The sequence below is a fragment of the Podarcis pityusensis genome (assembly GCF_964106645.2).
Source record: "Podarcis pityusensis genome assembly, chromosome: 13".
NCBI classification, from domain to species: Eukaryota; Metazoa; Chordata; class Lepidosauria; order Squamata; family Lacertidae; genus Podarcis; species Podarcis pityusensis.
This window is the reverse complement of record NC_138038.1, coordinates 37,405,556-37,417,401: the sequence shown is the minus strand read 5'-3', so window position 1 is coordinate 37,417,401 and position 11,846 is coordinate 37,405,556. Positions and strand designations below refer to the sequence as shown.

The window sequence follows — 11,846 nt, the reverse complement described above, 5'->3', positions numbered from 1 at the left end:
AAAAAATCCCACTGTACAATTCAGATATTAATTCCTGCCTTCACCTTATACCACTACAGGTCACCTCCAGGTGACCCTCCAAGCCCCGTACTCAGTTAAGTCTACCTGCACAATACAGCCACTCCATGAGGCTTTGTCAGTGGGTTCCCTGCAGGAGCGTGGTCCCTCAGCAGCAGCCCTACCATGACAAACCCTTGATACCAGTTGTGCCCTTCCCCACGCAGTGGTGCCAAAGCAGGCTACTTCACAGCAAGGCTGGCTGTTAAGGCATGTATTTCTTAGTTCTTATCTTCCATCCTCCTCCCCCAAATGCCCAACAGGCAATTGTCTAAGTTGGCATGACACACCATTATTTTGCATCTAAAAGGACAGAACAGGCATTTTTCCTTCCTCTCACTTGCACAGTCGTGATTTCAACCAATCATTACAGTATTCCTATCCACCAGTGTGCCCTAACTAGCAATTTATACCAGCCCCCTCAAACAGTAAAGGCAAACCTGGCCAACAAATTTTACCTGAGAAGGCAGTCATTTTTAATATGCTGCAGCTGCCCCTTCTCTTGGTCTGCCCCCCTACCTTCAGGCAGAGAACTCTCCTCTTCTGGAGTTGCTCCCTTTTTTCTAAATTGTTCTTATTAACAACATGATAAAAAATGATCACATAATTCATATTGTGCCAACATAGTGGTATGTGGTTTATCTAGCATTCCAAAAGGAGACAAAGGACCAGTTCTGAACAACAAAGAACACACATTTCATTCTGTCCTTCCCTTCAGTTAATATTCATTCAATCATTTATTGTTATATCCTGCCCTTTGTCTATTCTGGAGCACTGGATGACAAAACATTATAAAACAGGAGTTGAACAACACTGAAAATTAATAAAGCATCTAGAGTTACAGCAAAAAAATGCAAAAGAACAGAAGCTGTATATAACTACAGGATCATGCATGAAAGCAATATACTTCATGATGAAAACACTTAAACAAATAAGAACTTCTGCTCCTCTCACTGGCCTGAGGTGCTAGTATCTATGTCACTCTGGAAATCAGTTGTGTGAAGGCCGAGATTGTGGTTACTCACTGGTGAGGCAAAGGCATTCTGTGCATGCCCACGAGCAAATTCTTCTTCTTGATAATTACTGGACATGATCTAGGGCTGAATTATGCTGGTCAAAACTGGTTCCGAGTTCTGCCTCAGGTTCAGCAAGGGGTAGGGGACCTGTGGCCTTCCAGATGTTGCCAGACTACAGCTCCCATCATCCCTGACCAATGGCCATACTGGTTGGGGTCAATGGGAGATGGAGTCCAACAACATCTGGTGGCCTGCATGTTCCTTATTTCTGTAGGCCAAAGCTCATGTTTCAGAGGAGCAATGATGTGGTGACTGTGAGGTAAATTGGTTGAGGACTGCAGTCTGACAATCTCTGTGTGCGGTTCCCAATCCATCATTATGTTCCTTCCCATCAAAAGCAGCCACTGGAACTTGCAGTTTCAAACCAGACTCGGTCAGCTTAGTGGGATCCTGCTGATCCAGGATCCCTTCATTTGGCCCAGCTCTCCTGATGCTTCTCGTTCCACCATGCTTCAGCTATGAAGAACAGGGCTAATAAGAGGATGCAGGCCCCGATCCCAAGTCGCAGTGAGTTGGCTGCGGTGAAATCTGTGGCCTGGGAATGTGAGTCTGGAGAAATTAGAAAATGCATACCGATGTGAAAATAGTTTTCGGTATACAGCAGGTTTTCTTCTTTCATCAATCACTACGTAGCCTGAGAACTGTCCCCATGAAGATGGATTTGCCCCTGAGCAGGCGGCAAATGAATGGGGCATTAGCACTACAGGAGCTGCCTTGAATCCACTTGCCTGTGCTTGGTTTCCTTGGCAGCCATTAACTGGCAGTGCCATCCTGTTCAAAGGGCTTCTCCCAGCAAAGTGTGCTTATCACCGCAGCCTGAATCATCTGTGCTAATATAATCTGAAAAGGGCAACATTCCAGTGGCGACAATGACACCACCAGAACCATCGCACAGCAATCCTTTACATATGTGGAAAGCACTTGTCGAGTGCAGGGGGGCGGGGGAAGAGAACTGGCGTGACGTCTAGATGTGAAACATCACATGAAATTATTCCAGTGCTGTGTTCCTTTATGGAAAAGCAGCAACTAATGGCGGCTTCTTACTGTGCGTCCCCTGTAAGCCTTTCAACCACACCCATGCCCGTGTGATTGCCACAGATGAAAATTTGCATACAGCTGTATATTGCTTTTTCCTACAGAGTTTTCCATGTAGGGAAAATAGCGACGTTAAAGGAGACATGTGGCATGACCTATCAATCAGCTTGCATACCAATGACCAGCTGTGGGTAGCACCAAAGGACGGAGTGGTAAACCTTGTTTTGCTGCTATATACAGTGGTACCCCGGGTTACATATGCTTCAGGTTTCATACGCTTCAGGTTACAGACTGCGCTAACCCAGAAATATTACCTCGGGTTAAGAACTTTGCTTCATGATGAGAACAGAAATCGTGCTCCGGTGGCGCAGCGGCAGTGGGAGGCCCCATTAGCTAAAATTCAGGTTAAGAATAGTTTCAGGTTAAGTACGGACCTCTGGAACGAATTAAGTACTTAACCCAAGGTACCACTGTATGTGTTGTCTGTCCCACCTACCCCACACCCATCCAAGTTATTTTCTGTGGGAATATGCTTGTGTTTGATTCTCCAGCCAGTCATTCATTTTGTGGGCATCCACTCAACCTCTCAATATCTTCCATACTTCCATATTCAAATCCATTTTTAGATTGGAAGCTCCTTGGGGCAGGGACTTAGCCTCTTTTGCTCTGTAAAGCACCATGAATGGTACAATTATCATCATCACCTAAGGCCACTGTGCACTAGACCTTTATAGCACATTCAAACCACTTTTATTTCCCTCAAAGAATTCTGGGCACTGTAGTTTATCCCTTGCAGGGTTACAATTCCCAGCAAACTACAGTGCCCAGAGTTCTCTGAGGGCAGAATGTGTGTGGAATGTGCTTCAAAGGTACACCGGCTAGCTCTCTGCTAGTGTACACTTCTCCCATCCCCCCTGGACTCACCTTCTGTCCACGCTTCAGTGTCATTGAGCTGATATTCCTTATATTGGCAGCTCAGCTCTCCTATGGTGATGTTAATGGACTCTTCTGTGAGGTTGAAGCTTGCAATCGCCCCATCTTGCCAAGCTCTGGTTTCAGCAAAGAGCTGCCCACCTTGGTAAAGATAAAGCCAGCCCTCAGCAGCAGAAGGGACTGAGCAATTCACTCGGTATCTTCCCGCAGAGTCCACCAACACCTCCAGGTAATTGGGGACCACAGTTGCATCTGGAAGAGGAGAAGTGTGAAAATGAAAAGATATAGCTTAAGGGATGCTCAGTGTTGAACTGGCTTTCTTTCTTTTTCTTTTTTAAAAAAACACATTTGTAATCCTTGTGGCCATAGATACATATTCTAAGTAGAAGATTAGTACTTTACAGCCACCGCAAAGATTATGGGAATTTCCCATAATTCAAGGTTGATGGCTGAGAAACAAGCAGGACTCTCACGATGCCCCAGGATGCAAAAGATAAATGGAAGGGCAAGGAATGCGTAAGCAAAATAAATTGCAATTCTTTAAAGAAAAGAATGGGCATGATTAAAATGTGACCAGTCCAGTCTTTCCCTAACCTATCCTTCCCTCCCCCGCAACCTCTGGCACTTTGTGCAAAATTGGAAACTCAACACTAAAAAGTGTAAAACGCACAAAATCTCCATTGTAGGATCAGGATAGTTCAGACATCTTAGTAAAATCTGAGTACAGTTCATTTAATATTAATGTTTCACTTTTGGGTTATAGGGCTACATTCAACTGCCTTTTACTCAACAAAGGCCCATTAAAATTAATGACCATGCCTAAGTTCCATTGCTTTCAGTTGCCTATCCTGAGTAAAAGTTAGCTGAATACAACTCATAATTTATTTTTAGCTGTCATCTGCTTTTCGGGCTTGGGAGTCCTGGAATGTCAGTGGACAAATGAGGTGACTGTAGCTTTTGTCAAGAAATGCTTTTGCAAGACCTATTTTCTTGATTACTGGAATTCTCTGGAGTTTTCTATTTCCAAACTATGTAAAAAGTAACAAGTCCATGAGTTTTAATGCTGAAACTCTTCCTGTGCCTTGATTGTGGGAAATTGGGAAAATATTTGCAGATAGAAAGATGAGAAGTCCTCTGCTGGCATTATAATTAGGAGTTAAGTATGCAAGCTGGGGGAGCACTGAAGACGACTGTTGCTAGCTCAACTCCCAGGTTGCATTCCTTGTCACTCTCCAACTTGTAGAAGATGCACTAGGTGACCTAAAGCCCTAAACAGCCTTGGCCCAGTATACCTGAAGGAGCATCTCCACCTCCATCGTTCAGCCCTGAGGTCCAGCTTCGAGGGCCTTCTGGCGGTTCCCTCACTGCGAGAAGTGAAGTTGCAGGTAACTAGGCAGAGGGCCTTCTCGGTAGTGGCACCTGCCCTGTGGAATGCCCTCCCATCAGATGTCAAGGAAATAAACAACTACCTGACTTTTAGAAGACATCTGAAGACAGCCCTGTTTAGGGAGGTTTTTAATGTTTGATGTTTCATCGTGTTTTTAATATTCTGTTGGGAGCCACCCAGAGTGGCTGGGGAAACCCAGCCAGATGGGCAGGGTATAAATAATAAATTATTATTATTATATAAGGTGGGGAGGAACTTCCATGGGGAACCTCCATGGAAGTGCACTCTCCATTGGTTGGAGGGCAACAGGGACAGTAATGGGTGTGTGTGGAGGTGGAACCACCGTGCTCATCCCTGGTACCCCACACTCATGTATTAATTTACTTAACTCTCAGTTATAATGCCTGAAGAGAGGTGTCTAGCTAGCCCAATGTTGCCCTTCCTCCAAGGAGTTCAGGCTGATGCTCACTGTACTCCCTTTTATTCCCATGGCGCCCTCGTGAGGTAAATTAGACTGAGACAAAGTGGGTGGCCTTATTATCAGTGAGCATCATGGCTGAGTGCGAATTTCAATCCGGGCATTCTTGTTCCCAATCTGCCACTCTATCCAACACATCACACCGGCTTTCTGACTGAATATACTGCTTAAATCTCTATCCAGAAAGGATGATGGCCCATATCAGTTCCCTTCCTCTCAACTTCTGCTGTCTCCTGTTATGTGCTGAGTTGAACAGGATCCAAAATGCAGCAGTCTGATTGGTCTGCAGGAGCCACCCAATCCAGTTCCAGGTGGGAGTGAATTCACAACCTGATTGGCCTACAGAAGAATCCAGGAATTAGCCAATCACAAGTGGCCCATTGTGTAAATAATGTATATAAAGCAGACATTTTGGGGGAACTGGCATTCCTCACTACTATGAGATGAATAAAGAGCATGAAATCCACACTTGACTCCAAGTACAGTGGTACCTCAGGTTACATACGCTTCAGGTTACAAACTCCGCTAACCCAGGAATAGTGCTTCATGTTAAGAACTTTGCTTCAGGATGAGAACAGAAATTGGGCTCCAGCAGCACGGCAGCAGCAGGAGGCCCCATTAGCTAAAGTGGTGCTTCAGGTTAAGAACAGTTTCAGGTTAAATACGGACCTCCAGAACTAATTAAGTACTTAACCTGAGGTACCACTGTATATTTCACTCCCAAACCAGCAGGTCCCATCCCTAAAACCACTCCTCCACCTAACAAGGTTCTCTCTCTCTCTTTTTTTCCTGGCAGGGATCCTTTAGCAGCTCCACAACAAACAGAAGTTCAATGGGTTCTGGTTTTTCCCATGCCAGAAAAAGAAAAAAAACCCAGCCAATTTAATTTCTGCTTACCATATGTCTGCTGAAGGCACAGAAAAAGAAAGTTGGAAATTCTGCCCCCAAGATAGCAAAAGGTTTCCTCACCGATAACTTTCAGCTGCACTGGGTCACTGGCGTTTGACCAGATGATGGGCTCTATGGTGCTGTGGTAATAACAGGTGTATCGGCCTGCATCGGCCATGGTGACATTCTTCAAGGAGAATTCAGCGGTGTCAGAGTCCCCTCGAGGAGTGACCTCTATCCGAAAGTCCCTGGCCTGGTAGAGGACAAAGTTGACCCCTAGTAATGGAGCCTGACAACAGACAGTCCAGTCCTGCCCTGCAAGGACCTCAGTACTGGGACTCGCAGAGATGGATGGCTTGGGGTAATGGTCTGTGAGTGGGAGAGAAAAGCTGTTTACTGGGCCTCAGACCTTATTCTCTGCTGTTAATAAAAATAATAATAGGTTGCTTCTTTTTGCATAGTAATACAAGGTGGCCGGGAAAAAATATCAATATCATTTTTAAAACATTCCCCATAAAACAACAAAAACCAATTCGTATCAAAATACACAAGCTGCATACAGTGACACCTTGGTTCCCAAATGCCAAAACCCCGGAAGTAAGTGTTCCGGTTATCAAATGTTTTTTGGAAGCCAAACGTCAGAAGCAGTTGTCGACTATTGTTTCCGGGGCGCCTGCAACAATCAGAAGCTGCACCTTGGTTTTTGAACATTTCAGAAGTCAAACAGACTTCCAGAATGGATTAAATTTGGTGCTTTTGTTTTTGCTGTTTATTTTGCATTTTTGTTTTTGAGGTTTTTTCGGTTAATTTGTTTTTGTGACTGTGTGGAACCCAGTTCAGTTACTGATTGATTGATTGATTGTGTGACTGTGGAAATGGATAAAAGCCCCCCGCCCCATCCAAACAATGATTATAATCAGTGCAGGTAAGAATTTATTATTATTATTATTATTATTATTTATCATCTACAATACTGTCATATTTATTTTATAGTGCAGTACATTGATTATTGCTTTCCTTTTATGGATCAATGGTCTTGTTAGATATTAAAATTCATGTTAAATTGCTGTTTTAGAGTTGTTTTTAAAAGTCTGGAATGGATTCATCCATTTTGCATTACTTTCTATGGGAAAGTGCGTCTTGGTTTTGAAATGCTTTGGTTTTGAAACAGACTTCCAGAACGGATTAAGTTTGAGAACCAAGGTACCACTATACACACTATACCTTTAAAGCATGTTTGAAACACACCCACCCTCAGAGAAGTCTGGGCACTGTAGTTTGTTAAGGGTGCTGGGAATTGTAACTCTGTAAGCAGTAAACTAAGTAAATTGTAACTCTGTAAGCAGTAAACTAAGTAACATGCTGGCCACATGACCCGGAAGCTGTACGCCGGCTCCCTCGGCCAATAAAGCAAGATGAGCGCCGCAACCCCAGAGTCGGTCACGACTGGACCTAATGGTCAGGGGTCCTTTAAGCAGTAAACTAAGGTGCCCAGAATTCTTGGAGGTTAAGAACGTGCTTCGAATGTGCTTTAAAGGTATATAGTGTGTTTGCAAAATGACAACAGTAAAAACAGTAGCAACCAACCTTTGGGAAGAGAAGGGGTTCAAACATACTGCCTTTGTGTGCTTGTCTGTTTATTATTTACATTTATATTATAAATGTGCTCAAAGCAGCTTACAGCAGAACAACAAAAATGCAAATCAGTACAATATATGTTTAGAATAGCTCAAATACTAAATCACTTCAAAATATAGTATGGCAATCCAGCAAATAACTCTGTGTGATTATATGAACATTGCAACATTTTAAAGCCATCATAAAATGAACTATCAATCATTAAAGGTATCAATTAATGACAAATATAATGCACGTTCCAGTGCAATTGCATGTCAACAATAATATAACCAGCAGCTGCTGCAAGGCAGGACCATACCAAATAGTACAAAAACTAGCAATGTATGTGAACAATTTTATAGAGGCTAAAATGTTTATGTTTCCATAGTGACCAGAAGCTTGAACATATGTTATAAAATACATAGTAATAAATAGATCTATACTGTAAAGTGTACAAATGATTTGTAAATGCTAAAAGTTAAAAGTTCACACATTTCATAGCAGCTTGATCGTATAAGTATAGGGTATAGTATAAGCAATCCTAGGGTTGCTATTTTCCTAACACTCACAAAGTAAGTTGACCTTTTTTTTAAGGAAGACCCAAAATTGTTCAGCTTTTGGGGAACAAACCCTTGTTGAGCTTTTTTAGGGAAACCTCCCCCCAAAATAGTGATTTTAAGCTTTTGGAGCTATTTCTTTTGCTTTTTCCTTCGTGTTGCCATACACACAGGTTTTCCCTGTCATTGCAGATTCGGCAAAATTCTGTCGATGCCATTTTTACACCCAAAAACCAGGACATGTCAAGAATTTTCCTGACGTATGGCAAGCCTAAATAATCATAACAAGTGTTCAAAAAAATCAACCCCTTCTCATCAGCCTTCCTCACAGGGTGTCATCTCCATCAAGCTCAAGATCCTGACTGATGAAATCCAACACTGTTGGGAGAGCCACATGTTCCTCATCCTTGCTAAAGGCCAGCATCATTGCCCTAAGTCAGGGGTCTGCAACCCGCGGCTCCGGAGCCGCATGTGGCTCTTTTACACCTTTGCCCCGGCTCCGGGGCGGATACTAGCGAGGGGAGGAGGCGTATTGTGTGCCCCGACACTCCCCACTGTGGCGGGCGCTGTACTGGCTGTGACGTCGCATGGGGGCGGTGCGTGCGTTAGTCATGCACCGTCCCGACGTCACCTTCCCAGTTTTGCGGCTCCCAGTTTTTTTTTCTTCGGAAACGGGTCCAAGTGGCTCTTTTTGTCTTAAAAGTTGCAGACCCCTGCCCTAAGTCCTTCACTACCATAAAGTCCTATTCCTAGACCAGTCACAGTCCCATTGGTTCTCACACCAACCCTCCTTGCATGCACCACTTTGGGCCTATTACTGTGCATGACCTTCCTAGCATGGTCATTGAGTTGTATGGCCCAACACTTACCATCTGTGATGTTTGCAGGGCTGCTGAGTGGGGAGCGAATAGGCTTCCCTGCCTCCCAGATCTCATAGCTGCAGCGGAATTGGTCCCTGGGCCCAAAGTTGTGTACCTCAAAGGTCACTTCGGATTGGGTGGGCAAGGCTTTCTTTTCAGCCACGGCCTCCGGGCTCCCTCCCTGGTACAGGTAGAACCAGCTGCCAAAATATGCCCCTTGAGCCGTACATCGGAGGTGGTGCTTCTCATCTGCATCCGGAGCCTGGAGCCAGAAGATGGAGGGCTTCGGCAGAGCTAAAAGAGAGAAGGGCCGATTGCCAAAACCCAGGAATGCTAATTCAAGGTCCCATGTCTACAGTTCCCAGGATTCTTTGAGGCATGTGGGCTTTGAATGCGCTTTAAATGCATGGTGTCTATGCAACTCAAATCCTCGCTCTCATCTAACTACCCACCCTGCAGCCCCAGAGTTCAATGCCCCTCTGATTTTACCAGCTGAATAGATACTTCCCGCCCCATTGAGCTCAACTATACTCACAGATCGTAAGCAGTAAGAAGGGGAGAGTAACAGGCATCCTTAAAACAAGCAGAGTCTTCAAATAAGAATCCGAGTGTCTGGACATCCCAGTATATAAATATGATGCCCAGGAAACGATGATCCATCATCAGTCATAATGTTGGGTTGGGGTAGAGAGAGAGAGAAAAGGAAAAGGACAGTTCCCTTTCTGACAAAGGCAGCAATAAATGGCTTCTTGTTTGATGTTTTCAGTTGCTCTAAAGACAGGGGTATAATTCTCAGAGTGGTTTAACAGTCAATTCCTCTTCACAGGGAACTTTGGAAATTGTAGTTGTCTGCGGGAAATAGGGGCCTGCGGACTACTGTCAGCACCCTTAACAAACTTTAGCACCCAGAATTATTTGGGGGGAAACCAAGACTGTTTGAAGTGCTTTAAATGTGTGGTTTGTGTGGCCTAGAGGCAGCGAAAAAATGGAAGCCAGAGATTCGGTAAAAGTACACTGGCTCCTTTCTGTAGCTGCAGTATCCTCCTCCCCAACTTGCTTCTGCTTCAAGGTAGCTTTATAAGGAAAACTTCATGCCATATGTGTCTACAATAATTTTGCCACACATCGTACACACTCAGCCTTTTGTTCCTTTGTCTGTTGTTTCAACAACAGCACGGCTGCACTTCCCTGAAGGCAACATCTTGGCAGCAGTCTGCTTTCAACAAATATCTTGTTCTGCCTTTGTGCACACTATTGCCAACTTTTGTTCACACAATGCAGTATGGACTGCTATCTAAAAATAAACCCATGCCTACCTATGTACACACACCGACTTTCATATTTCATTATAGATCTGTGGGTACTAAATGCTTGTATTTAATAAATGTTAGAGTTTAATTGGAACTGGTATGTTAGAACTGGGAAATAGCTAGAACAGTGGTTCCCAACCTTTTTTTGGCCATGCCCCACCTAAGCATCTCTAAAATCCTGATTCCCCCCCCCCCACCGTGACATATACTATAATTCTTATTATTCAAAAAGTAAACTCCTATTCACGTGGAGGAAGCCTAAAAGGCCATTAACTGTTAATAACTCATTCTCAAATTGCCCCCCCTTAAAAATCGAATTACCCCCCTGTGAGGCAAGTGCCCCATGTTGGGAACCATGGAGCTATACCCAAGTCTGCATTGGGGTAGTAAGAGGTGTGATGGACCCACTGATAAGCTTGTGTTATTAGCACACTAAAAGCTAGTTAAGCAGGAACACTTCCTGGGTTGTGTATTGGACAGTGTAATCCTAGCTAATTTGACAAGTGTTAATGAAGTCCAGCAAACTTCCTTGGGTGTTAGAATGCAAATGAATGGAGTCCTCCCTTTGTAGATAAAGCAAGGGGGAAGTAATGTAACCAGGAGGCAGAGAGAGCATCATTAACTATGAACCCCAAAATTTAGGATCCTCTCCAAACTTTTGTAGGGTTTCGTAATCATTTTGTAGAACGATCCATGTATTTTGTTTCGCTCAGCAAACATCAAATGGGGGTTCGTCGTTAACACCCAGAAATCCAACATTGTCCAATTCACTCCAAACCTGTGTCAATGTTTTAGAGTCATTTCAAACCCCGCAGTTTGTTGTGCCCCCACAACTGAGTAATTGATACTCAAACCAGGGGTAGATTCATTAACTACAAACCCGGAATCTGGGATCCGTTCCCAACCTCTGCCAATGTTTTGTTGCCATTTTGTAGCTGTGAGCCCCTCCAGCAACAGTTTTAGGTTGTGTGTGTGTATAATCCAATTACAGTGGTACCTCGGGTTACATACGCTTCAGGTTACAGACTCCGCTAACCCAGAAATAGTACCTCAGGTTAAGAACTTTGCTTCAGGATGAGAACAGAAATCGTGCTCTGGCGGCGCAGCAGCAGCAGCAGGAGGCCCCATTAGCTAAAGTGGTGCTTCAGGTTAAGAACGGACCTCCGGAACGAATTAAGTACTTAACCCGAGGTACCACTGTAGAATAATAAAACACTATAGCCTCCCTTGTGCTCAATTTTCTGAAGGAAACACAAACCCCGTGCAGCCGTCGGTGGAGACTGAGGCAGCATGTAACAATATAAAATGTGTTACAAACGTGTTATGAAGCATGTCACATGTCATACTTGGACTTTGCCTAATGGCTGGGCGCCAGACCAGGCCTTCAACCTGCTAATAAATGAAGTGATAATAAGGAAGGGCCTCTTGGTTACTTGAGCCAGCTGTGCAACACATCTGGCAAACAGCAGCAGAGCTCTCAAGATGCAAAATGTAGACTCTCCCAGTATCTGCCTCCCTTCCCAAGTGGTTTTGCCTGAACTGGCAAATCTCATAATGGATGAGTAATAGAAAGGGAGGCATGTGTGCGTATAGAAACTAGCCTCCTTTAAGATGGTTGCTCCCCCCCCCCCCGCCTTTGGTCTCGGGC

The 11,846-nt window shown here is 44.2% G+C and overlaps 1 protein-coding gene across 1 annotated transcript; it reads right to left on the bottom strand.

Moving 5' to 3' along the window:
• Nucleotides 1-9,911, bottom strand: LOC308460969 (T-cell-interacting, activating receptor on myeloid cells protein 1-like). Its single transcript, XM_080977508.1, has 5 exons — nt 9,424-9,911; nt 8,898-9,182; nt 5,936-6,223; nt 3,093-3,353; nt 1-1,682 (listed from the first exon to the last, which is right to left on the bottom strand). The coding sequence occupies exons 1-5, from the start codon at nt 9,506-9,508 to the stop codon at nt 1,543-1,545; spliced, it is 1,059 nt and encodes a 352-aa protein (XP_080833634.1). The 5' UTR covers nt 9,509-9,911; the 3' UTR covers nt 1-1,542.
• Between the last annotated feature and the right edge of the window lie 1,935 nt (nt 9,912-11,846).

What these genes read in the sequence shown, in the direction of transcription:
- LOC308460969 (XM_080977508.1), bottom strand. Translation starts at nt 9,508, where the DNA reads ATGTCCAGACACTCGGATTCTTATTTGAAGACTCTGCTTGTTTTAAGG. An exon ending in CTTCTTACTGCTTACGATCT is followed by an intron (nt 9,183 to 9,423) that starts GTGAGTATAGTT and finishes TCTCTCTTTTAG; the next exon opens with CTCTGCCGAAGCCCTCCATC. An exon ending in CCCTGCAAACATCACAGATG is followed by an intron (nt 6,224 to 8,897) that starts GTAAGTGTTGGG and finishes TCCCACTCACAG; the next exon opens with ACCATTACCCCAAGCCATCC.